Raw genomic sequence first — 27,407 nt, 5'->3', positions numbered from 1 at the left:
CAAACTGGAGAACAAGAGTGGGATGCAATGAGCGGGGCAGAGTGTGGGTCCATTGAGGAGCCCCAAAGAGACAGTGGTTCATTCATTCATTCAGCCAATGATGAGTAAGCACCAACTATATACCAAGCACTGTGCCTGTAGCAGTGAACGCAGACAATTGAAGTGGAGGCATAAGGCAGAGAAAGGCCATTCACAGAAAGACTGGGCTCTACGTGACAAATCCTGACAGTCAGAGATGGCAGATTAGGGACGTGCTGTTGTCAGCCCGAGGCTGGCCTCCACATCAGGTGGTAGAACGTGCCTCAGGGGACTCCATCCTGGGTGAGGACAGCACCTGAGTTCTTCTGTCAAGGGGTCCACCCTCACTTCAATACACTCACCGAAAAATTCCCCCTCCCCAAATTCCCAAAAAGATTCTTGAGCTCAGAAGTGGATGAAAGACACTGTGTGTCCCCCCTTCCTTTGAGCCCTCTGGCTCAATGCACAGCTGCTGAGGCAATGACAGACATGCTAAACTCGTGCCCAGCACACCCTCCTCGGTGCTGAGCACCCCAGAGCCACATTTGACTATTCCGTGGAGTTTTCGAGATGTGTCTTGCAGTCGTATTTATTTCTCCCATTGGATCAGACACTCCTGGAGTTGTGAGAACTTGAAGGAGTCATGTTACCTCTGTGGGCCTCAGTTTCCCCTCCTGTGAAATGAGGGAGTGGAACTGAAAGGTCCTTCCAGTTTCTTCTGACATTCTAAGTCTGTCTTCTACACATACATGACACTCAACTGTGTCAAAGAGCTTTAATTGTGGGATGGAAAAGAAAGAAACCTGTGACTTCAAAAGAGGGGCGGGAGCCATAAAACAAAGACCATGATTCTCAGGGCCCCTCAGATGGGCTGCATGTAAAACTCTGGTGTATCTGCAGCCGCCTGCTGTCTGGCGGGTCCAATAGCACAGTGATCTCCAGTTGGTCTGCCTGTGCTGCTGGTGGAGTGGCCGTTCTCAGAAGCGTGGGCCGGGGTGCAGGCGAGGGGGCGGGACTGGGATGGCATGCTCCCGCAGGGACATAGCACACAGTGGTGGTCTGGGGTAGGACGATGTGTAAAGGCTCTCCCTCAGGCCAGCCTTTGGTGCGAGCCATCTCTGCTTCAGCTGCTCATAGAGCCCATAGTTTGTAGGGGGAGCTGCAAGAGATAGCCGGGTCTGGGTGAACACGGCTCAGAGGACGTAGCCTGCCCCAACAGGCCAGGAGTGAGTGGTGGGGACCCTGGAGGTTTCCCCAGGCTGTGTGTCGGGGACCTCAGCTGCCAATGCACTGGAAGGAAGGGAGGCTTGTAGAAGAGTGTTCGGTCTGCCAGCCCCTGAGTCTCAGGGTGGGGTCCGCTCCCCATGCACCCAGGAGGGACCAGGCACTGCTAGAGATGCCTCAGAAAATTCATCCCCCTGACCTGGTTGAGGGTGGCCTCGCTGGCTCTTAGGTAACTGTCTCCCCCCCCCCCCCCCCAGTAGAGAAGAAGGCAGTATGGAGTATGGGATGGATCTCCAGGAGAAACCCTGACAAAACTAAAGCAGAGTGACAAGCAGCTCACTCTGACCGTGTCCCTTTTCATTGAAGGGTAGGACGACAGAGAGAGGGATGCAAAGGATGGGGGTAGCTTGAAACGTAAACCAGCTCAAGGCACTCTCCTAAGTCTCACCTTCCAAGCCACGGTACTGCTGGAAGGGAAACACAAGCCAAGTCTGTACTGTGGTCTGTGAGCCCCAGGCGGCTTCCTCTACTCGTGTTGGAGGCTTTTTCACCACGATTCCCACCCTGGAATGCTCTTCCCCTAATCCCTGCACGGCTCCCTCCTTCTCAACTCAGCTTTCTCCTCAAGAAAGCCCGTGCCTACTCCACCCAGACCCGCCTCACTTTCTATCCATTACCCATTTTATATATAACCCCCTCCAAAATGATCTTATTTACTAGATCTAAGTTCTCTTATTCATTCGTGGTTTCTCACCCAGCTCCCCCTGGAATGCCAACTCCTGAGGGCAGAAATCCTCCCTGTTTGTCACTGCTGTGTCTCCGGATGCTACAACAGGGCACCGCTCCTAGGACATAGCTACTATTTACAGAATGAATGATTGACACGAGTGTGCAGTGACGTTGCTTCTGCCTCTTGCGCTCCAGGTAAACAGGCTGCCTCGGTGCACAGGTGAGGGCTTCATCACACAGCCAGCCACACTCCAGCAACAAGCGGAGAGGGCAGGTGGCAGCCCTGGGAAGCAAGTAGGACTCTCCCCCGTCACCTCACTCTAACACTCTCCTGGAGCCAGGGTCCCCAGTGTCAGTCCTCCCGGGTGAGCCAGGTGCACCTCAGCCCTGTGCAGGTGTGGACCCCTTACACCCCAGTACAGGAGGAAACCCTGAATATTCCAAATACCCAGAAGGGGGAAGTCGGCTTTCTCTGGGAGCCACAGCAACTTGTGTCCACTCCAGGAGCGGCATGGGGGCAGGCCCGGGTTATAATTGTGCCGGTTGTAATGGTCGTCGTACGTGCTGATCAGGTGTCGGTGCGAGGGCTCCTGGTGGTGGGTGATCAGGTGTTTGTACGGCAGCCCCTGAAAGGACAGGCACAGTGGGCACGTTACTGACCAGGCATCACCTGGCCGTGGAGGAAGCAGAGGCTGTCTGCCATAGGAGTGGCTGGTTAACTCCGTTGGTTAGAGCGCGGTGCTCTTAACAACAAGGTTGCCGGTTCGATCCCCGCATGAGCCACTGTGAGCTGCGCCCTCCACAAATAGAGTGAAACAACCACTGGACTTGGAGCTGATGGTCCTGGAAAAACACACTTAAAAAAAAAAAGAAAAAGAAGGTGCCCACCATGGAGGTCTGTGGTCTCGATGGAGAGGGGCCTCCGTGGGCTGTGACAAGTGTGGCTGCGTGGGCTCTCAGGGCCACCAATCAGGGAAACACACGTGTCTGTCCCTCCCAAAGCAACTCACCTTCACACACGTCTCAGCTTAGCTGCAGTCAGTTCTCTGATGAGTGGCCCCAACTACGCCAAGTCAGTTCATCTCTAGAATGAGCCACTGGGGACTCATTAACATGAAAGTCAGGACACCCAGCTGAATAAGAAGAGTCAGTGCCATTTTGTTTTGTGCCCCGTGATCTGAAATTACACCCTTTCATTTGTCTCAAGTCTCATCCATCCAAGTGCCTATTTCCATGGCCAGTGAAAGACACTGAATACCAAGCCTGCCGTGTGCACCTTGTATTTCAGTCAGTTACTATGGGAAGAGTCAGAGAACGTTCCGTAAATTGCCTTCTCCTGCAAAGGATTTATGGCAACCTCAGCTGGAAACTCGGGGAGTGATTTCTTTGGTGGGGAGTTATGTACAGGGAGAAGAAAGCCGTGTTCTCCTTACTGTGGGACATTTGCCTGAATCAGTTCTTTTCCTAAGAAAATCCTCTTGGCCTTGGATGGGGATCCTGGGGACCTGGGCTGATTTACGGGGGAGGGTAATGGCGATTTCCATGCCCATGCTCTTGTCTGGAGCAGACAGGGAGGTCTGTGTCTGCTGAGGTCTGGAAATGCTGGCTGCACCCAATATTTCAAGTGGTGGTTCCATAAATAAGTCAGACCACAATGCCAGAGGGAGACGGGGGACGGGCGCAGACATTCGGCAGGGGTTCCCAAGATCTCTATCACCAGGGGCCTGGAGTCTTTCCAATGCCAGGGAAAGCAAGTTGAAGAGGTTCCCATCAACCAAGGAGAATGCTGAGGAGAGACAGAGAGGCCAGCAGGGATTCTCAAGCTGATTTTCTTGGTTTGGGGCATGGCCCTGCTGTCTCGATTACGTTCCCAGGATTTTTGTTTTGATCCGGTGTGTTAAGGCGACAGACAAAGAGACAATTGCCTTTGAAAGAAGACCTTGCAGGGCCCAGGAGGAGGGGGCGTGCCACACCATGCAGGGCCACATGGGGAAGCACCAGGGTTGGTCAGAAGCAGGAAGACCCAAGGGGGAGTATGGCCCCAAGCCTTCTTGTGTTTTCCAAGGGAAGGAATGGGTGAGGCCGGGCAGGCAAATTTGAGAAGTTTAGGGTTGTCTGGTTTAAATAATTTCAGCAGGCTCTGGGCTGTCGGGTGCCTCTGGTTGTGGGTACCTGGTCCTGGAGTGATTTAAGGCAGGGAGATATTGACTTGGTGTGTGAGTGTTAGGTAACGGAGGTGGTTGGGGGTGTGGGCTCTGGATCGGTAGGTTTGAACCTGACAGGCATGATGGCAGGCGAGGTGTTTCCTGTCTCGAGGAATCAGCCTGCCCTGGGGAGGGCAGTCTTTCCAGGATTAGCCAGGCCCTGAGTTCCCACAGCATCATAAAGTAGAGAAAATAAAACACATGATTAACACACCTGCCCGGGAGAACAGCACAGGGAGGGGGTCCTCCCTGGGGGAGCTCATCTCATCTATCCCAGGTGGGTTGGCGTTTGCCTAAGAAGGGAGGAGAGGCGGGGGGGATGGGAGATGGAAAAGAAAGCTGGCCTTGGGGTGAGGGGTGAAGAGCTGACGCACAAAGAAGAGCTATCGGGTGGGAGCCGCCACACACACAGGTCATTTGTGCAGAGTTCAGTTCTGTTTCCTGTGTGTGTCTTAATTTTAACCAGACTGTATGTATCTGTGGGTATCTCTTCGTCAGGGTTTGTACTGGGTCCAGAGGTCTTTAAGAAAGGTGCACTGAGGACGAGGCTACGTGCCTCGTGTACACTGATGGCTGGGTCCAGGAGGACCCAGATCGTGGGTTACAAGTTTTACTTCCTTACGTTAAAATCCATGTGTGTCTTCACACTAATATGTGTCATCACACTAATGGTAAAGCCACTGAAAGCGGCAGCATGGTCCAAGGGTACCAGCCTGGCCCAGGGATTCCAGCACAGCCCAGGGGTACCAGCAGGACCCAAGGGTACCAGCCCAGAACTGAAATTCTGTCACTATTTGTCCTGACATTGATCTCCAAATGCAGAAGACAAAGAGTCAACCCCAGCAAATGATGATGACAAGGGGTCTGGGGACACTCTTTGCTTGAAGGGACACCTGCTTAGTCCCTTCCCAACCAGCTACACAGCTCTAGACGACACTTACTGCCCCCTGGGCAACTTTTATCTAAAAACGAGGGTGCTGAGCTGAACAACCTCGTGGGTCCCAACCAGCTCCCAAGTGCTCCCATTCTGACAGATGTCCACCCCTCATTCAATGCCTCTCTGCCCCCACCCTGAGTTCTGCAGGTGTAGGGTTAGGTTAGGGCTGGGGGCTGGGTGTCCTGAGGTTGCAATGCCCAGCTTCCTGCTCCAGAGGCCTGGATCAAGGAAATGCACAGGCACCCAGTGAGAGGAAGACAGCTGAGTGGCCCTTGACTTTATTCTAAAGAACAGGAAGCTGGGGCATAGCTGACACAAAACGCTGTCATCCAAACATCACCGCCGCTGGTTTGGAGTACTTTACGTTATTCCTCTCTACAGTCACTTTAATTCAATATTAACCACGTTTGTGTGTTTCCTGTGTCCTTTGCCTGTGTCCTGTTGGAGGAGTTTGGAGGAATGTGGGAAGTGATGCAGGAAGGAAAGTGCTAGGATGGTGGGGCAGGCGGAGGGGAGGGTGCTGCCAGCTTGAGAGTAGACAGATCTCTGCTCATGAGGTCAATCAGGTGAAGCCACCGCAGCCCTGGGCTGGGGAAGGTCTCCATGAGACCACTCCTGTGTTCCCACGAGGGAACTGGGCCTGGAAGGAGCTGGCTGCTGGAGTCCCCTGGGCCTTGCGAGGGGCCCAGCCTGAGTGTGGGGCCGCCACTCTCTCTTACCTCAACTCTCCTCTTGCCATACCACCTGGAGATCTGGTCCGGTCTGTGGCAGGGGAAGGGGACGTACTCTTTCCTGCAAATGCTCTGCGGTGTTTTCTCAGCGGCTTTGGTGAACTGGAACAGATGAAATATTGAAGACCACTTCTGAGATGGCCCTTCTCAGACTTCGGCTGTGACCCCTCCCTCCTGGGCTATTGGGAGCTGGGCACAGGAGAAAATGCAGACCTCTGGGCATCCTGCGTAACTCAGGCTCCGTGTTGTCCCCTCCCTTCCCGTACTTGGCACCCCCGCTGCCCAGGAACCCTGGGGAAATCTGTTATCGGTGTCGTGAGATCACTTCTCATGGTGGGACCTGTTTGCTTTCTCGTCTTCTCTCTCCCGTCTGCTCCCTCCTGCTTCCCCCTCCCTTTATTTTCCTTCTTTGTGCCTCACTCTCCCCAGCTCACTCTTTTTTCCCCCCATTCTGTTATGTTTTCTGATTGACATTTTAAAAATTCATTGTGGTAAAATACGTATAACAAAATTTACGATGGTGACCATGCTTAAGTGTACAGTTCCATGGCATTAAGTGCATTCACATTTTTGTGCCACCATCACCACCATCCATTTACAGAACGTTTTTAACATTTCAAACCAAAACTCTGTCCCCCTACAAGAAGTCCCCATTGTCTGCCCCAGCCCCTGGCGACCACCATTCTCCTTTCTGTCTCCGTGACTCTGACTGCTCTCGGTGCCTCATGTAACTGGAATCATACAGTATTTGTGTTTTTGTGGTTGGCTTATTTCACTTAGCATAATGCCCTCACGATTCGTCCAAGTTGTAGCATGTGTCAGGTGTTTTTTCCTTCAAAGGCTGAATTTAAGTTCATTGAGTGTACGTGCCACATTTTGCTTATCTATTCAGCTGTCATTGAATTACTTCTACCTTTCAGCGACTGTGAATAATGCTGTTATAAACGTGGATGTACAAATATCTCTCTTCAAGGTTCTGCTTTCAATTATTTGGGATAAGTACCCAGAAGTGGTATTGCTGGGTCATATGGTAATTCAGCGGCTGTACCGTTTTACATTCCCACCAACAATGCACAAGGGTTCCAATATCTCCATGTCCTTACCCACACTTGTTATTTTCTGTATTTGGTTTAATAATAGCCATTCTAATGGGTGTGAAGTGGTATTTTATTATGGTTTTGGTTTGCTTTTCCCTACTGGTAAGTGATGTTGAGCATCTTTTCATACGCTTATTGGCCATTTGTATCTTCTTTGAAGAAATGTCTGTTCAAGTTCTTTACCAATTTTTAATCAAGTTGTTTGTTTTTTGTTGTTGTTGAGTTGTAGGAGTTCTTTATATACTCTGGATATTATTCCTTTATCACATATAAGATTTGCAAATATTTTCTTTTATTGCATGAGTTGTCTTTTCACTCTGTTGATTGTGTTCTTTGATATATGAAAGATTTTAATTTTGATGTAGCCCAATTTATCTATTTTTTCAGCCATTATTTCTTCATATAACTGGTCTGCCCCTTTCACTCTCTCTTTTCTCCCATATTGTGTACATTGGTTGGCTTGATGGTGTCCCATACGTCCTTAGACTGTATTTACTTTTCTTCATTCATTTTTCTTTTTTGCTCTTCAGACTCAATAATTTCAAATAATCTGTCGTCAGGTTTCTGATTCTCTTTTCTGCCTGTTCAAGTCCACTGTTGGATGCCTGCAGTGAATTTTTAAAATTTATTTATTGTGTTTTTCAGCTCCGTAATTCCCATTTGGTTCCTTTTTTACCATCTTTTTATTGATATTCTCATTTTGTTCATATGTCATTTTCCTAATTTCCTTACAGTAGATCCTTGAACAAGATGAGTTTGAACTAGTATGGGTCTATTTATATGCAGATTTTTTAAATAAGTACTATAAATGTATTATCTCTTCCTTATGATTTGCTTAATAACATTTTCTTTCCTCTAAGTTACTTTATTATAATACTATATACATATATATGTAATTTTATATAGTATACGTTAATTGACAATTTATGTTATCAGTAAGGCTTCCAGTCAACAGTTGGCTATTAATAGTTAAGTTTTGGGGGAGTCAAAAGTTATACAGGAATTTTTGACTGCCTGGGGCGGGGAAGGTCAGCGCTCCTAGCTCCACATTGTTCAAGAGTCAACTGTAGGTCTTTGTCCATGTTTTCTTTTAGCTCTTTAAGTATGTTTAAGACAGTTGTTTTGAAGTTTTTGTCATTTCCTTCTGATGCCTGTGTTTCTTTAGTGATGGTTTCTGCAACTTTATTTTTTTCTTCTTTTGAGTGGGCCATTTTTTCTTGTGCCTTTGTATACTTTATGATATTTTGTTAAACATTGGGCATTTGAAAAAACAGCCACAACTCTTAGGTTCACTAACTAGCAGAGCAGGTTCTGAGCCTTGAAATCAGCTGGGTATGAAGATTTAAGTTCGTCTCGAGACTCTTCTGAGCCTGCCTCTTGCCTAGGGTGTGTGTGTGTGTGTGTGTGTGTGTGTGTGTGTGTGTGTGTGTGTGTGTTTCCCCTGTATACATGGCTTCTTTAAAATGGCTTCATTTCCCAAAGAGTCTCTTCCCTGCTTCTTCTCAGAGCCTTAGATGTTCTGTTGTATTTCTCTCCCTGGAATCTCTTGCCCCAGACATTTGCAGGGCCGTAGTCCCCTGGCAGCTTTCACTAGCTGTGATTACCACTGCTTCTCACAGCTTTGCGTTGCCTGAAATACGAGCTAAGCCACTTTACCCTGTCTGAGCTCTGAGTTAGGCGAAACAGAGACCAATTCCCTCAGGCAGCCCCCAGGCGGGTTAGAATGTGCTCTACTCCCTCTGGGTTCAAGGGAGGGAACTGGGAGCTTGGCCACCATGCCCTGATGGGAAGGGGATGGGAAAGAGGCAAGTAAAAACACCATGGAGTTTCCCACCATTTTGAACGTGGCTTTTTCCAATCTGGGCACCTGATTGGTCGCTATAGACCTTAGACTGTTTTTCCAAGCTCCTATATAGTTATTTTAGCTGGGCTGTAGCAGTGTCAGTGTTTCCATGAGAGAACAAGGACCTAGAGTTTCTTAATCTGCCACCTCTCTTACAGCACTCGAGTCCGCTCTCTTTATGCAATTTTCTCTAAGGGCAGAAGCAGCCCATAGTATCCCTGGGTCTTGCCAGGCGCACAGCTGCCTGAAGGGATTGCTCAGAGAGTCCTTGACCTTGCAACTTTCCTGACACACACAAAGGCCAAGTGCAATCAGAGCTAACAATGGCCGCAAGCCATGTCTGGCCAGGGGCGTGGTGGATGCAAATGTTCTCCATGAAAACAGCCTTTTCCAGTTCTCAGAAGTCACAGGCAACCTTCCCCACACTTACCCCAAAGCTGCCAATTCGATCTCACCCTGTTTTCCTTACCCATTTCCCAAGAAGACATGAGATTATCTACGTGTCTCCACAAAAATTTAAGTGGCTCACTCTTGATTGCCACAAAGGAAGGTGTTCAATTTTAAGTAGGCCAATTCAGGCAAAGTATTTCGTAGTGGCTTTTAAAGGACATGGGGACCCCCATTTGTTCTGTTTTGAAAGTAAAACCTGAAATGCACAGGTAAGGCCAGGTGTGGCACAGGTGTCAAGGGGCAGCTCATCCCGTGACATCAACAAGGGACTGTCAAGCCTGCCTCGGCAGGTGCACGTTTTGGGAAAGACCAGGCCAGGGAAAGCAGTCAGTCTTCAAATCCAGGTGCAGAGGAGTTAGGGACAGGAGACATCACCTGTCTAGAAACACTCCCCTGAAAATAGTACTGTGAGCCACAACTACAAGTATATTGCCACGTGTGCTGTGATGTGTCCAAGATGCAAGGGGTCCTCGATGACTCCCCTATATAGAGCACAGGGACCCTAATGCCACATTCTTAAGATGTGCCCAGCTATGACCCTTGGTTTGAAAATATTAATGACCTTACTCTTACCTTTCCCTACCAGTCCTCCCCCTCAGGGCTTTGTCTACTTTTCTCTTTCCTTACCTTCCTCCTCTCCTCCACCCAGTTTCCAGTGAGCACCCTGGTTGAATACTTGGCCTCAACCTTCCAGCTTGGAGTATAGCATGACTGTGGACTTACTGCAGTCAGAAACTGCATGGTAAGGCTTTGCGTTTCTTGGACTTGACCCGGTTTAAGGTTTCCGGGGTGGGGAGATGTTATGCAGTTGCTGAGTTTGGGGTGCCCCTTTCTCTTCCCAGCCACCCTTCTGAGTGGGGAGTAGATGACACCCAGCCAACTTCACAGAATACAAGGGCCTTTAGAGTCCACTTTCAGCTTCCAGGGAGAGGTGATGTGATCTTGGATTCCCTACTGTTGACTGTCTCCATGGTGATAGACTCTGAGTATAACTTCTCTCCTTAAGGGGGCAGCTGATTCTTCAAGAACAAAATTGACCCCACAAAAGCAAAGCAAATCAACAACCACCACTGTAAAAACAAGGGCCGGAAGGACCTGGTTTCTGTGTGGTTGCATTTTTACAACTAGCGTTGAGATCACATTCTATACTTAAAGAATGCTGATGTCATCTGCATGGATCCCTCATTTAATCCTTACAGCAGCACGATGAAGCAGGTACCATTATTGTACCCATTTTATAAATGAGGACACGGAAGCAAAGAGGAAGTAAGTGGCTACCGAAAGTCACTCGTGTAGGAGATGTGGGATTTAAATACACTCTGGTCCAGGCCTAACCCACTGGGCCCCACTCAATGTCTGTCTGCCCTTTTGCCTAAGGACCTTCCAGGAAGAATCCTATCTTTGTGCTCAAACCGATACAACATGGTTCATTTGGTCCGTCTTCATGCCTTCATCCCACCGTCGTTTTACTGAGACACACTACATCTGGACGCACATGCAGTGCCTCCTGACTCGACAGGGCCCCATCCCCACGGAGCTGCAGTCAAATGGGATAAAGGCCATGATCTGCTTACTCATTCAGCCAAAACAACAAAATCAGGAACCAACAGAGGGTTGGTTCAATAAATTGTGGTGCATCCATACAATGAAATGCTCTGTAGCTACTTACAAATGCTGACGTCAGAATATGCCTGTAACACATGGTAAAGTTAAAGAAGCAGCCGCCCTGGAGTCTTGCCTGCCACAAACGAACACATTCCATGTCAAGTAGGCAACGCAGAGAAATTGTTTTCCAATGGCCTTTAAACGAAAACAGAGGAAATCCAGGAAACTATTTGTTCCATCTTGAAACGACCCATGTGGCAGGAATGAACGTGGGAGATGCACCACAGAGCAGAGCAAAACTCTGTTTGGAAGGACGACAGTCTGGGCAAACCGAGGGCCAGGAAGAGGGGACATTCTGCCAGTCAAAGCACAGGGGAGCCATGTGTTCCGTTTAGTTCCATTCTTTAAAACTTTTTATTGTGAATTAGAGCACAAACATGAGAAAGGACAGTAAAAATCCATGTGCAGATATATGAATTATGATAAAGCAAAACCCCACAAACCCAGCATGTAGGTCGAGAAGTACAATGTGGCCAGCACCCCGAGGGTGTCCCCACCTGCCTCCTCCTACTCCATCCTGACTTCTGTAGCAATCACTTCCTTGTTTTTCTTTATAAACTTCGCACCAGAGGATGTGCTCCTAAGCATTAATACATGGTTTTGCCTGTTTGAGGAGTTTGTATATGTGGAATCCCGTAGCATGTATTCATTTGAGTCTGATTTCTTTTTCAGTGTGGTTAATATTTGTAGGGTTCACCCATGTTGCACGAAGCTGTGGCCGCGATGACTGTTTTGTACACAGTACATGTCTCCTGGTGCCCAGATATCACCATTTCTGAAAAGGCATTTAAGTTTTAGGGAGTCAACGAGCTCCCGGTGGTGGATACAGGTTTTTCCCAAATTCTAGTTTTAGCTCGAAAGTTCAAAATTTTGTTATTGGTAGCAACTACTGTCCATTGTTTTCCTTGAAGTGACAGACGTACTTCCTTCATTTTCAAGAAAATATCTACCAAATGTTCCAATTGGAATAATCAGGCTTTGTCTCCCCGTCTTTCTTTCAAGTAAAAATGGTCTTTCATTAAAAAAAAAAAAAAAAAATCCCAGCTAATTTCACCCACAACTCAAACCATCGCACATATGGCGCTGTTTCTCAAGAGAACCACTGGTACTTGGGTGTGTAATAGCAGAGCTTTTCTCGCACCTCCTTCCCATTTTATCACACAGCACATTAAAAAGACGTCTGATCAAGGGTCAAGATTTAATAAAATTGATAAAGTTAATTCTTCATCTAGTGCAACCAGCATTATTCTTATTCTTATTTTACTGCAAGTACATGGCGGTGGAGATACGACAACCACCATAACTAATGGCACTGCCTTGATTCATGCACAGGCACCAGCAGTTTCAGCCACCATTGCTCTTGCACCATCAGTGCGAATGTCAACGCTGTGTAAAAGAGCAAATAAGATCTTAGTATTATTGAGAAAATAGTTTTGACCTTGCAGGACCCCTAAAGGAGGTTTGGGGATCCCCAGGGAGCTCAATTTGGAAACCTGCTCTCGGAATATATACTTAGGAGCAGAATTGCTGGGTTATAGGGAGTGTCTGTCTTCAACTTTGCTAGATAATGCCAAACTATTTTCAAGTGTCAATTCACATTTCCTTATCAGTGTATGAGGGTTTGTTTCCATTCCTTCACACCTGCTAGTACTTTTTCATCATCCCAAATAGCAAGTTCAACTCCCCATCCCTACTTCCCCCAGGACCTAGTCACTTCTATTGTGCTTTCTCCCTTCTAAGAATTTGCCTGTTCAGGATATCTCATATATGTGGAGTCATACAGCATTTGTCTTTTTGTGTCTGGCTTATTTCACTGAGCCTAATATTTTCAAGGTTCATCCATGTTGTAGCGTGTATCAGAATTTTGTTCTGAAATTCATTTCTCAGAATGAATAATAATAATGGAATAATAATATTCCATTATGTGTGTAGACCACACTTTGTTTCTCCATTCATCAGTTGATGGACGTAGGATTGTTTCCCCCTTTTGGCCATTACGGCTGCCATGACCCTTGGTGTACAGGTATCTCTTTGAGTTTCCCCTTTCAATCTTTTGAGCACATACCTATGAGTGGCATTGGCACCACAGAACTGTTTTCCACAGCGTCCACACCATTTTACGTTTCCACCAGCAATACCCGAGGGTTCCTATTTCTCCACATCCTTGCCAACGCTTCGTATTTTTCCTTTATGATAATAGCCCATCCTAATGGGTATGAGCTGATATCTCACTGTGGCTTTGATTTGCGTTTCCCTGATGACTAATGATGTTGAGCATCTTTTCATGTGCTTACTGGCCGTTGGTGTATCTTCTTTAGAGAAACATCTATACAAGTCCTTTGCCCATTTTTTTTCATGGGTTGTTTGGTTGTTTTTGTGATTGAGTTATAGAGATTATTTATATATTCTGGATTTAAAAATTTACAAATATGTTCTCTCATTCCGTGAGGTGTCTTTTCACTCAGTTGATACTGTCTATTCCTATGTGTTGTATACTTTATGCTACTTAAGTGGATTATTTTTATTTCATTTTCTAACTGATTTTTGCCCACAGATTAAGATGTAATTGATTTTTTATAGATAATAACTTTATATCCATCAACCCTGTTTACTCATTAATTCTAATAATTTCTCTGTAGATTCTTTGAGAATCTACATGTAGGATCATAACATCTGCAAACAATAACTCCTTTCAATCCTTATCAGTTTTATTGTCTTTTTGTATTAGCTATGACTCAGTACAACGTTGAATAAAAAAGAGTGAGCAACTCTTGTGCTTTTCCCGATATTGAAGGGAAAAAGATCAATGTTTCACCGTTAAGCATGATGTTTGCTATAGGTATTTTTTGTAGACGCCGTTTTTTGTGATAAAGAAATTGCCTTCTGTTCTAAATTTGCTGCAAGTTTTTTCATAAATGTTTCAGTTTTTGCATCTATTAAGATAATCACATAGTTTCTCTCATTGAATCCATCAATGTGATAAATTCTGCAATGTTAAACTGATCTTGCATTTCTAGCATAAACCCAACTTGCCATGACATAATCTTTTTCATATATTGCTGGATTCAGTTAGCGAAATATTCTTTAGAAAATTCTTTGCCTCTATATCCATGAATAAGCCTATAATTTTTACTTCCACTGTCCTTGTAGGATTTTATTACTAAGTTAGCCTCATAGAAAGAAGAACATATCTGTTTTTTATACTCTCTAGGTCAGTTCATGTAAAATTAATGTTATTTCTTCCATGAATATTAAATAAGTCATGGCCAGATTTTCGTTTTGTTTTGTTGGACAGCTTTTTATTGCAGATTCAATATATTTTATTAGCTAATCAGATTTTTTCTTTCCTTTTGTGTCAGGTTGGCCAGTTGTATTTTTCCAAGAATTTATGCGTTGCACCTAAATTTTCAATTGTTTGGCATGTGTTGCTCATAATGTCTTCTTATTATCTTTTTTAATATCTCTAGAATCTGTCCGGAGGTCCTTTTTATTCCTAGTACTTACTATTTGTGTTTTTTCTTTTGTTTTCTTTCTTGGTCTCACCAGATGTTTATCAATTTTATCAGTCTTTTCAAAGAGCCAAAATTTAACATTATTGATCACCTCTGTTGTGCGATTATTTTACACTTTTGAGATTTTACATCTTTTGGGATTTTGCCCAAAAGATATTAGAAAGTCTAAAAACATTTTTAAATATTACAAAACATAAAAATGCTTTTTTATACTTAATCTTTCAATCATCTTAGGAAATTCTCCACCATTATATTTCAAATATTGCTTCTGCATCCTTTCTCCTTTCTTTATGGGATACCAGTTACATATTTGCTATGCTTCTCACTGAATCTTCATGCCTCTTGTCCCCTTTTCTGTATTTTCTGCATTTTGTCTCTTTGTGCTTGAATCTGAGTAGTATCTTCTGACTTATATTCCAGTTCATATAACCGCTCTCAACTGTATCTAATGTGAAATTAAACCCATCCATTGAATATTTTATTTGATTTGTTGTAGTTTTAAGTTCTAAACTTTCTGTTTGAGTCACATCTATGAGTATTATATATAATGTCACTTTTTACAGTTCCAAATTTTTTATTTTTTTACCTTCTAAATTTTTAGGTTACCACTTGTTGCCATCCAAATTTTCAAATTTTGCCTTCCAAAATTTTAAATTTATAGATTCACAGATTATATTTATATATTGCATAGAGTTATAGCTTATATTTAGAAATATACCTATATAGAGTTTATCACCTTTGACATAGTGAACAGAGCCATTTTACAGTCTGTGGCTCCTTTTTTTTTTTCTTTCTTTCTTTTTTTTTTTTTACTGTTGTTTCTGTGGGTTCCTGTTGGTAGCTCTTCTCACGTGCCTGGTATCTGAAAATTTATTTGCAGAAATAATGGAAGGCCTAAGATGATATTATCTTCCTCCAGAGATGATTGCCTTTTGCTCTTCCAGTCACCTGTGGACATTAGAGATTGGGGATCACTGCAATCCAGTTGAGACATTTTGGGTCACAGTCCTGTGTGCTCAGTGCTATGCTAAAGGAACTATAGCATATTCTGCAGGCCCGCAGGAGAAGGCTCTAACATTCTGGGCGTAGGGAGGCTCACCAGAGCAGGTGGGGCCTAAAATGACACCTGAGAGGTGAATGATGAATTGACTTCTCCCCTCCTGCCCCAGTATGGCCTAGAAAAAGTTCTTAAAGATGTCCAATCAGGTTGGGGTTATTGCACAGGGAGCCGAATGGTGGTGAGTAGTAGGCTTGGAATTCAGACACACTGGGCTTCAACTTCCAGTTCCAGCTTCTACCAAGTTCCTTGGCCAGGTCCACCTTGGTTTTCTAATCTATAAATTGGGAGTCAGTATCATGTGCTTCATGATATTATGAGAATTCAGTGAGGGGGACCCTTGAGGGGTTTTGCCTGTTACTGGAAGTGCTTGCAAACTGAACCTGGGCACTGCCTTATCTGATTCAACTTTGTGCTGCAATTGCAAGATACCTAGCTGCAATGTTGGCACGGTGCTGTGTGGCCAGGGAACAGGGCGGGCCCGGCCAACCCTGTGGAGGAAGGAGCCAGCTTGCCGACTCTGGCACCCTTTCCACTGTTAGATGGAAGCAAGGGTGTCGAGGCAACAACCCAGGAAGATGGCAGCCTGCTCGGTTCCTCCATTGATTCTTGTAGAGGTTCGTCTGAGTTAAGGAACTTTCCTTTGAAAATGCAGACGTGCCACGCCAACATGGCTCCACCTGTTATTGTCAAGACAGTCAATTTTCTTTCAGCTTTGGGCACTGGTGCTTATGATTCAACTATTTCCCTCCCAGCTGAGATCTGTTGAAAAAAAGGGAATGAGACAGGCATTTCGGTAGCATCTGTCAACATTTAAAATGTGCTCAGCCAACAGACCCCCTTCTCGAATCTATCACAGAGAATCACATGCGTGCAAGGGGCGTATGCAGAAATGTTCACTACACACTTGTTTTTCTGTAAAACACTGGAAAGAGACCAAATGTGTCCACCAGCAGGTAATGTCTAAGAGTGCTACACAGTCACACCGTGGAATACTACGCAGTAGCTAAAGAGAAAGGGAAAGATAAATACATCATTTACTAGGTTAGATTTCTAAGTCATGTCATTGAGTGAAAAAAACCCAAGTGGCACAACATGTACAGAATTATTATTCTATTATGTACAAATATATGGCAAAGTCATCCCACAAGATAATACTCTATATTATCAATGGGCACATATCTGTGTGTGTAAAAGATGGAAACAGGCTTTGAAGGATTAGAAGACCCTACGCCACCCCCAAAAAAGGAACAGTGGATACATCCAGATAAAGGGGAACAGAGTTGCGGAGGAGTAGACAAAGGGGAATCGAGGCTTATCTCTAGCATTTGAAGGTTTTATTTAAATGGAGAATATATATGGGTATCACATATATCATTTAGAATTAATTTTTAAAAGGTAGAATTGAAATGGAAATATGTTTGACAATGCAGTAACTGTCACATTGTCCAAATATATCCACTGCTCCTCTCTGGGGAGGATCATGTTTCTCTGTCCCATCAACATCAGGCTTGACCATATGACCTGCTCTGGCCAATGAAAGGTGAGCAGGTACAGTGAGCATCACTTCGGAGCAGACGCTGGGGTAGCCACTGTGTGATCAGCCATATTCGTTTTCCCTCTGCCATAAGACTGGAGATATTTCACGTACAGGCCTGGATCCCGGAGTAGACAAATGTGGAACAGAGCTACAGCCATCCTGGGAGGGCTGTGTAATGTGTAATGTGAGCAAGAAATAGACCTTCGCTCTCGTGAGCCACTGAGACTCTGGGGCCATTTGTCATTGCAGCAGAGCCTAACCCCTACTAGCTTCTCCTAGCCCAGGGATAAGAGGAGAGAGCAACCAGTCATTCTGGAGCAGAGAGTGCAGGGGGAGAGGGAGACAAGGTCTGGGGTGAGAAAGGCAGGGAGGTCCTGGCGTAGGGGAGAGGAACACCCTGAGGAGGGTGCTGACAGTGAACTGGGGTGAAAAGCGGCAGAGACGAAGTTGGCCAATTTTTTTACTTTGCCCTAGGACGTGTCCTCAATTGCCTCCTGACCTAAGACAGCAATTTGTGATGGAACACATTGTCCATTAGCAGATGGCACTTCCCCTAGCCTAACTGGTGGATCTTTCTGGGAAGCCATGAGAATTTATGGAGAAAACACTCCCAAAGTGCCCGGGCTTAAAGATATGTGGGTGTCCATCTCCTCTGAGCCCTATTAGCTGGGCACCTCAGCTGTGACTTCCTGGAGGGGTCTAGGGTTAGCAATTCCAAACTCATTCAGACTTAGAGAAAGCCACAGTCAAGTAAGTAAAGGAAACCAGATGGCAAAATACTTGACACTGTCAACTGGACTCAGACAGTAGCTGATACCTAGCTGGAGGGGAAGTGACTCAAATAAGGTCATGTGGCTCAGTCGTGTCTTTCATTTTAATTCTGAATGATGGGAAAGAAAAGAACTAATGGACCATGGGGTATGACAGAAAAGGGCTGTTGTCAGATCTGGGTTGCAACGCACAGCGCCTGGCCAATCACATGACCTTGGACAAACGAGTTAATCAGTTGGCCTTGAGCCTGACAAGAAATAGACAAGAAATGAATGTTGCTATTAATGTCTCTGGGCCTCAGTTTTCTTATCTGTAAAATGGGCTTAAGAACACCCACTTTGTAGAATTCATGTGAGGGACACATGATTGTGACGGGGGGCGGGTACTGACGCTGGTGTCTTGAATGAAGAGTATGCACATTATGACCTGCTGACTCACAAGGCACGAGCTGCCCTCACAGAGTCGGCAGGTTGCTCCCTCAGCATCTGAGCCCCCACTTGTGGTGGTGAAAACCTCAGGTCGTTTAGACTGAAGGCTCAGTTTCAATACTCACACAGAAGAAGTAAAGTCACAAGATTTATTACTTACAAATCCCAGAGACAGGGGGTGAAGGGGTGGAGTGGACCAGGGGAAGGGCAGTCCTCCATCCCAGGTCACGAGCGAGCAGGAGATAGAGACCAGGGTAGCAAGCACCTATGACTTAGAAGGCGGTTGGGGCAAAGGTCACCAGCTTCACAGACTCAACTCTAAGTGATTACTTAAAAAAGCGACCGAGGAAAAACCAAGCAGGAAACTGTGGCGGGAATCCTGAGCTCAGGTTCTCACCTAAATACCCACACTAGGTGGGAGCAGAGTTGTCATGCTATGAATGCCTGGGCAGCAACTCAAAATCGATGTTCTCTCTTCACAATGAGGTGGCGATTTTAAACAGCCCAGGACAGTGCCGCGCATGTAGTTGATGCTCGTGAACATTCATTTCTACCCCTTTTCCTTTCCCTGAGCCTCATGAATGGGCTACAGGAAAGGCAGTAATGGTGCAGTACAGTAGAAGACTAGAACGTTTGGTCCCCAGTTCAGCCCAAGCAGCCACTGGGGTGAAAGTGCTTTATCTCCCCATGATCTACAGCAGCAGCAGCTTTGGAAACGAGTCCACCTAGAAGGTGCTGCCAGCCCCTAAGTGTAACCCACTCCTCTCACTGGGCACAGTCCTCCAGAGGCTCACCCGCTGTGCGGCACCCACTGTAAAGAGCCAACCACCCAGCTTTCCGGAAAGGAGGTCGACTCATGTCTCTCCACCCATCTCCAGAGGCAGGGGTCAAACAAAGGTCACACTCCGGGAGAGAAATCACGCCAGACTCAACTCATCAGGGCCCACCCTCTGAGCCAGATTGGAAAAGGCCCAGAAGATTGCACATGCTGCACCTGGGTTATTCCAAGGCCAGTTAAGGGGACAGTTCTGTCACCCACAGCTGGGGTCAGGCGGGGCAGACCAAAGTCTGTCTCAGGGAGGCCAAGGGCAACCCTTATACTCTCATTCACTTTTGTAAATAGCCACTGAAGACTCTCAGCTCAAAATTTCCCCACAGTGAACATGGACAGACAACCCCACCTTCCCCCAAACCTGTCCTCCCTTCAGACATCACAAACATGCATCCTCCGATTCTAGAACCTGGAGCCAGAAGGAGAACAGCGATCTCAATAACCCTCCCTAGCCCCACTCAGCATCACCTACATCAGCAAGAGAGCCCCACTGGGAACGGGCTCTTGGCAGGACCCTCGCTCTCATGGCTCTCGCAGGAAGGAGAGATGCTCACAACCCCTTTAGGAAATGGACCATGGCATTCAGAATCCTTGTGGAGCAGGGGAATTGAAAGTATCCCATATCGAGGGTGTTCAGCACGCCGTGAAAACCATCCTCCATGTGGTGCCAAGTCACCGAGACTCCCAGGTCCTCCAGTCTCTTCTTGTACAATAGCGAATGGTCCCGCAGAATGTCGTACTCACAGCTCACAATGCAAGCTTCCGGGAGCCGAGATATCACTGCATCTTCTGCAATCAGGGGCGAGTTCATCAAATCCAGAATGTGGTCTGTCTCCAGATAGGCACCCTCATTCAGGGGCGCAGGGGACACCTGCTGGTAAGCTTCCTTCTTAAACCTCCTCGGGATGTTTTCAGAGCCCAACCACTTTCTATACTTTTCCCAGACTTTGGCAGGCAAATGGCCACGTTCCATGACAACGCTTTTCCAGGAGGGACTGATATCCAAGCAACAAAACCAACAGTACCAGATAAAATCCTCAGTGAGCAGTGGGACATTCTTGTTCTCCTGAAAAGAAGGGAGTGTGAGATCCATGACTTGGGCGATAGAGTAGAGCAGGATTTGAGCACGGATCTTAGGGAGATCAGGCTTGTCCATTAGTTTTTGGCAAACTATTACTGCAATTCCCCCTCCTGCGCTGTCGCCACAGACCACGACCCGGGCCGGATCCACCCCGAAAGTATCGAGAGACTTCAGGAAGTGGATGGTGGCTGCGATACAGTCTCTTAGCGGCATCGGAAACTTACTCTGCGGCGCCATGCGGTACCTAAAAAGAAATCAAGGGACACAGTTTACACTCATCACCGTAGCAGAGCCCAAAACACCTGTTTCTAGCATCTTTGAGCCCAAATTTCTTCCATTAACTTCTCTTTCTGAAGCCTGAGCAGGTGAAATTAAGGCATGTGGCTTAAATGAACTGATAGAACAAAAGCCCTCAGTGCTGGCACATGGGATCAGTAAGTGTTAGTTGCTATTTCCTGTGTCTCAACACCAATTTGGGGACAGGCTGTGACCACAAGAGCCCTGTCATCCACCTGTTGGACAACAACTTAGCTCTCAACCAAAAACGTAGCCCCATCCTTCTGAACATAACTGATGGTGCCTCCCTGGTTCACACCTGTTCTGGTTTTTTCTTTTATCAGCAACCTCAGGCTGGCCTGGGTTTAGATTCTAATTAACCCTGTCACGGTCACAGGTTTTCGGGGGGCGGGGGGGGCCTGGAAGACTTAAATGCCATCAGGGGCTAGCAAATCACAGATGGGCTGCCTCCAGACCAGGCACCTACTCTTGAGCCCATGGCTCCATGCTCAGGTTGTGGCCATGACGGTTCACCAACCTGGCATTATTAGACCTTCCCGTTTTTCAAGAGACTCCCGAAATCTGGGTTTGATGAGAAAACTCACTATTTTAAACGCAGGCCTCAAATAAAAGAAGGAAGGAAGGAAGGAAGGAAGGAAGGAAGGAAGGAAGGAAGGAAGGAAGGAAGGAAGGAAGGAAGGAAGGAAGGAAGGAAGGAAGGAAGGAAGGAAGGAAGGAAGGAAGGAAGGAAGGAAGGAAGGAAGGAAGATTCCACGAGATCAACAAATCTTCTGCCAACCATTTCCATTCTGATGCCCTCTGTTCTCAGCTATCTGGGAAAGCAATGCTTTCAGCTCCTAAACCCTGTCTACTTTGGAGTCATAAAATAACCTTCTTGCAGAGGTTTGCTAGTGTAGCCTACTCATGACCTCTTGGTTCAGCACAACCAGAACGGGAAGGCATCTAGCAGCCAACAAGACTTCTACCCCACGCAGAATGGTTTTGGAGCCGAGAATCGTGAAGTGAGGGACTTCTCCTGGTCTCCCTGCCTCATCCAGGACTGACTTCTGTATTTTTTCACTCTGCTCAACTAGCTGTGCCACGAGAAAGCTGGGTGATGTAATCCCACCTAGAGGCTGGCGATTGGTATTTCTTTATGGCATGTGCACTTAAACGAAACTGCAGAAAATGCTTTGTCAGGAGGAACCGCCACGCCCAGTGTGATACTGTGTCAGGTAGCAGGTGAATAAGCCCACACCTCTACAGTGACCACTCTTCGTAGGTGTCCAGTTTGTCTGACGTGGAGGCTCCGCGAGGGGCTGTCCCAGGTCTCTCCTACTCTGTGTCCCCCAACCACTCTTAGATTTCCAGGTTGGGTGGGTGACTCTCTGAGACCAGTTAGGAGAGAGAGTGGCTTTTTCATTTTTCTCACTTCCTTCGGTGGCTCTCACCTGGGTGGACTCCCTCTCGGGAACACTTGGAAATGTGCCGGGTGTCCTGGTGACGGTGCAGAGCCCTGTGGCATTTAGTGGAGGGAGTGTCTGGAATGTGCAGGACGTTGGCTGTGAAGCTGGGCACCTGAGCTGCTTACCTAAGCCCACTCCCCACCCAGCTTCCAAGTGATGCCACGCACAGAACGGCCCGTTGAAACATACCCCCGGGCCACCCTCAGGAAGGAGCGCCCGTCCTCAGCCTCTCTGTCTTCCCCTCTGCCTTCCTCTCCTCCTCGCTGGCTCCCCTGTTCTGGCCGGAGTTCCTACCTCCCATCTCACCCCATCCCTCCAGGTCACAGCCTGGTTTCCCAGCCCTTTCCCACCCTCCCCATTTACTCACCCAACTGACAGGACCACCGAGTCACTCTCCTTGGACAAACAACAGCATATTTTATGGTGGGTTTCTAGAAAATAAAGGTTTTCAAATTCACTAGGAAGGCTAGTGGTCCTGCCAAGCCAAACCATCACCATCAGCTGCCCCCTTCTCACTGACAACCACCACGGGCAGAGCGCTTGGATTACGACCATCCATTCACAATTTCTGAGCAGCTCTTTGGCCATACAGCAGAGTGGTTCAGTGTGTGAGCTCTGGGTCAGACCCGAGTTCTAATCGTGACTTTGCCTCCTTTCAGCTTGAGCTGAAGTAGAGCTGCAGCAAGTCCCTTCACTCCCTGAGGCTTGATTTCCTCATCTGTAAAATGGGAATAATGATAATAATAGGGCTGGTGGGAGTTTCAACGAGGTAATGCACATAAAGAGCTTTCATGTGTAAAAAGAGGCCTGCCACGTAAATACTAATATTAATAAAAATCAATTAATAGATACTGGCTGTTATAATTGATTATGCAGCCCGTACCAAGACCATGGTTACATTAAATCCCCTATTCTCAAAGGCTTCTACTGTAATGGATCCTGGCATTCCACAGATTAGAAAGCACTATAAAGGTGTTTTTCCCCTAATTCCCAGAGGGGGAAGGGAATTAAGATAATAAAATTGCCTCAATATTTTGTTTTCTCTCTCAGTAATTTTCCTCAAATCTTTGGTCCTCCTGTCTCTACCACAGTTAGTCTCAAGCAATACCTGATGTGAAAGAAAATGATGCGTTTTCATTTTTTAAAAAAATCCTTATTTCCAACTAAGTAGCAGTGGTGGTCTCACATCACGGTGAATGTATTAATACCGTTAAGTCATACACTTCCGAACAGCGAATTTTATGTTGCGTGAATTGCTCTGCACTGAGTTATCGCCTGCTCTCTGAAAGTTTGCTTTGAGCCTCCTTGCTTTTCCGAGACCTCTACATTAGTGCCTGTTTTCACAAACCAAAAGAATCGCAAGAGGATTTCACTTTTACAAAAAAGAAGGTGAAAAGCAAAAACAGCGTTCAGCGTTTGTTTTGCAGTGAGCCATTACAGAGGCACCCCAGCAGCCAGAGTGGCCCCACCCTCTCCCTTTCCCAGGAACTACACCCAGCATCACAGCCTCAGGCCCTGGGGCTCTGAACTGCGTCTGTGAGCATCTGGGCTTTGTCTCAACTTACTCTGTGTGTCCCTTAGCAACATGTATCCTAAGGTAATCGCTTCTTCGCTTTGCCTCATTTCGGCTTATAAAAGATGTCATAGGAATGCTCTACTTTTGGATAGCAGGGGAAACCTGCACAGACATCCACACACATCCACACATATGAGGTCTGACAATGGAGTTCACGAGCTTGTTGCAACAATGTTGCCAACCTTTTTTGATATTATGAAGTTGTACCAAGTGGACAAACAGTTAAGCAAGTTTACTATTTGGAAAGGCTGAAAAGGCTGCATGAAAAAGTTAGATGACCTGAACATTTCACCAACAATTCATGACTCTTGCATCACAACAATGCACCAGCTCACACAGCACTGTCTGTGAGGCAGTTTTTAGCCAGTCAACAAATAACTGTATTGGCGCACCCTCCGTACTCACCTGATCTGGCCCCAATGACTTCTTTCTTTACTAGAAGGTACAGGAAATACTAAAAGGAAGACATTTTGATGACATTCAGGACATCAAGGGTAATATGACGACAGCTCTGATGGCCATTCCAGAAAACGAGTTCCAAAGTTGCTTTGAAGGGTGGACTAGGAACTGGCGTGGGTGCATAGCTTCCCAAGGGGAGTACTTGGAAGGTGGCATGGTGATAATCAGCAACGAGGTATGGAGCACTTTTTGTAGAATGAGTTTGCGAACTCAATTGTCAGACCTCATACCTTGTATGTGTACATACATATATATTCCATATCGCTCCTTATTTCCAAAGAAAGACCAATAGATTCCATATCTTTGCCACCTGAGTGATCTGGGGCCCACTAACTGCTGCTCCCTGGTCATACCAGCAGCTGTTAGACCCCAGGAAGACGCTGCGTCTTGCTGGAAGGACGGTGCCCACGTCCCTGCTCTGAGGGGTCCTATGCGGCAGGTCTGGGGGAAGAACTTACTCATGCTCCCTATGATGCCCCCACCGCCGTGGTAGAGCACAACGCCCGGCCTGAGGCTGCAGGAGGACGCCTTGGGCTGGTACAGTTTCACCGGGATCGTCCCGAAGCGGAGGTCCGTGACCACGACATCCGGGTCCTCCTTTAGCGGCATCAGGTCGTGCATGAAACGGACAAATCTGGGCATAGAACAGATGCCCAGTTTCTCAAAAATCTTCCCCTGTTGGTGAGAGAAGAGGAAATGCAGTGAGAAGGATTTTAGCGTGTCCCAGACGGAGTCCTGGAGGAGCACGGCTGCCACATGTACCCTCTGCAGAGTGACAGAGGCCAGACTGGACCACAGCCCGGCCGGACCCTCTCTGTGTCCCCATCGCACCCGCAGAAAACCCCAGGCCCCCGCTGCCCCAGCACCTGCCCCTCTCGAATCACTCTCCCTAGACCCCATACACCCCAGCGCTATAAACCAGGCTTCTGGCCATCCCTCGAGGGTCCCTGTACCTGGGATGTCCCCAACCCCTGAGGTCCCTGTTCCAGCTCGGCCGGTAATTGACCGAGGAAGCCCCCCCTGGACCCCCCTAGCCAATGTGGCCCTCCCAGCATTTGTTGCTATTTTTAAGATGTGATAACTGCATTGTGGTTATGTTTTTTAAAGGCAGGGGGTTCTTATCCTTTAGGGATACCGACTGAAATACTTCTGGATAAAATAATACACTGCCTGGGATCTGCTGTATAAGAAAAGGGAATGTGAGACAACGTGGGGGCACAGTTGAAACGCGATTGGCCAGGAACAGATAATCATGAACGCAACGGGGTGTGGACATGGGGCTTCTTTCCAGTCTTCCGGCTCCTTTCGTGTGTGCCTGAAGTCTGCATAACAAAAATTAAAATGAACAAACAAAGTGGGCTCTCCCCTGGCCACTCGCTTTCCAGTGTTTCTTAACCCTTTCCTGTGCCAAGGCCATTTGGCTTTTAGTGAAGTCTGGGGACCTTGTTGCAGAATTTTTTGAATATACAGGGTTGTGGGATTACAAAGGAAGGCAGTTTTATTTAAATATAGTTATCAAAATATTGAAGTAAGTGTGTAATGCAATATTGTATGTGCTTCCTTATTCACATACTAAATAGCGGGAGTTAGTGACTGGGCTAATACTGTTGTCATCTCAAAGGAAAGAGATGCACACGTGATTTTGTGAAATCTCTTTGTAAGAATTCACAATATCTGCAACAGCTGTTAATATGCTCGGGAAATATGTGATTCCTCTTGGTGACACACTTGCCGCTTCTCTTGTCACAGCTATGGTTTGTCACCCTCCTTTATAATGGAAGGAAATACTACATTTTCATTAGGGGTTAGTGAAAATGGGGTGATTCTTACCCCATCCAAATTCATGGACCTCTTGCATTCTGTCACCCTTGGAAGTTCGGGGAACCCATTAAGAAGCCCGACTTCCTTGTCTTACTTTCCTCATAGCATGTGCCACTCTGTGAATCATTTCGCTTGTGTGTTGCTGTCTCCCCCATCTCACCCCCCTCACCCCACTATTCCCTACCCCCACCAGGAGTCTCCAAGCTCCCTGCAGGCAGGCTCTATCTGGTATTTGTTTCTCTCGCCCATCACTCATCCTCAGAGCTGGCACTGATGGATGACACACAGCAGTTGCCCAACACATCTTTGTAGAAAGAACAAATCAACGCATAGGAACAAGGCTAATATTTCGGGAGCACCTACTCGGTGCTGGGAATGGGAACACACATTCCAGACGGCTCAACTCACTGCGTCCCCACAAAGTGCTATGGAGTCAGGACTATTTTTTCCCCTGCTTTTGCAGATGAGGACACCAAGTCCCTGTGTCTGAGGAGCCTGACTAGAGACTATGAGAGTCGAGGCCACAAAAGGCACAGGACGGAATCGTGGCCTCCTGTAAAAGCTGGCCCTGCAGGGAAGAAACCTTTGGCCCCTGGGTTCTTCTCCATCCAGAGCTTCCCAAGAGAATAGGAGCTTGCACTCGCTTTTCATTATGTACGATACTTAAGAAACACATTTTCTACATTCAGTTTCCGTCAGCCCTCTGGAACAGCACAGCAAATCCTATTGTCAACCTCGAGACGATTCTCTCCGTGATCTCTCTACAAGCATTTTGTACAAAAGTAATTGCGGTTTTTGCAATTAGTTTTAACCTTTTAATCACAGTTACTTTTGAACCAACCTAATACATTACACACACCAAGACTGACAGGCAGAATTTGACTAATGACATAAACAGTTTCCCATCTCTCCAAACAAACGGCATGTATTTTAAGTTATTCTGTAGCGTCGCTCATCTGTACTAATTGACTAATTTGCTGATGTGTCCATCTCTTTTGTCGTTGGCCGGTTCTAGCTGGCAGGTAGATAGTAACAGGGGCCCAAATATTCAGAACAATTCATTCCAAGCTCCGCACTGCACAGCGTGGTGAGTGCTGTAAACAGTGAGACCGGAGGCAGGGCCAAAGAAGGGGTGGCAGGTAGGCCTTCTATGTTTCCTAAATGAGAAAGTGAATCACTCTTTGCATATGGTGGCCATCGGCCCATTCAGCTTGAGAATCCCTGGGAAGAAGTCACTGTTCACCTAGTAGAAATGATTCAGGTTGGAGAATATGCCGTCAGCCTCTACCGCCATGATATTAGTGTCAATCACTAGAAGCTTCTGGTATGTTTTCCCACTCTCTCCTTAACCCTCACAACAGGTGACAAAAGAAACATAACACTCACCCATGTCACCAGCAGCAGGAAGATGCAGTGGATAAACCGCAGTTTCTTGGGGTGGCTGATACCTGCAGGGATGTCCGCAGTGGTGAAATGGGTGTAGATTACCCACAGCCCAACCCCCACGAAGGACACACAGAACACGCAGGCTGCCACAAGGAGCGCCAGGAGAACCCCCATCATGCTGTTTCCACCACAGACGAGGCTGAGATGAGGCTGTGCTCAGCGCAGGACACTCTTGAGCCATCACACCTCCTATACTAATATCACAACCTGCCTTCCCCACCTCCTCAGCTCCCGCAACCATTGA

General features: G+C 46.8%; 2 protein-coding genes across 2 annotated transcripts; both read right to left on the bottom strand.

Annotated features, from left to right (window-relative positions):
* Positions 1–995: 995 nt before the first annotated feature.
* LOC148755323 (cilia- and flagella-associated protein 107-like) lies at positions 996–10,156 on the bottom strand. The gene is made up of 4 exons (XM_088789919.1): positions 9,861–10,156; positions 5,832–5,945; positions 2,420–2,597; positions 996–1,177 (listed from the first exon to the last, which is right to left on the bottom strand). Exons 1-4 carry the CDS (start codon positions 9,972–9,974, stop codon positions 996–998), a joined length of 588 nt encoding a protein of 195 aa, XP_088646045.1. The 5' UTR covers positions 9,975–10,156.
* Positions 10,157–18,126: 7,970 nt separating this feature from the next.
* Positions 18,127–27,395, bottom strand: LOC148755322 (arylacetamide deacetylase-like 3). The gene is made up of 4 exons (XM_088790119.1): positions 27,104–27,395; positions 24,355–24,571; positions 22,229–22,292; positions 18,127–20,363 (listed from the first exon to the last, which is right to left on the bottom strand). The coding sequence occupies exons 1-4, from the start codon at positions 27,278–27,280 to the stop codon at positions 19,589–19,591; spliced, it is 1,233 nt and encodes a 410-aa protein (XP_088646245.1). The 5' UTR covers positions 27,281–27,395; the 3' UTR covers positions 18,127–19,588.
* Positions 27,396–27,407: the final 12 nt, after the last annotated feature.

The sequence above is a fragment of the Rhinolophus sinicus genome, chromosome 14 (assembly GCF_057876585.1).
Source record: "Rhinolophus sinicus isolate RSI-liver-muscle chromosome 14, RSI-T2T, whole genome shotgun sequence".
Taxonomy (NCBI): Eukaryota; Metazoa; Chordata; class Mammalia; order Chiroptera; family Rhinolophidae; genus Rhinolophus; species Rhinolophus sinicus.
This window is presented reverse-complemented; position numbering and strand designations above follow the sequence as displayed.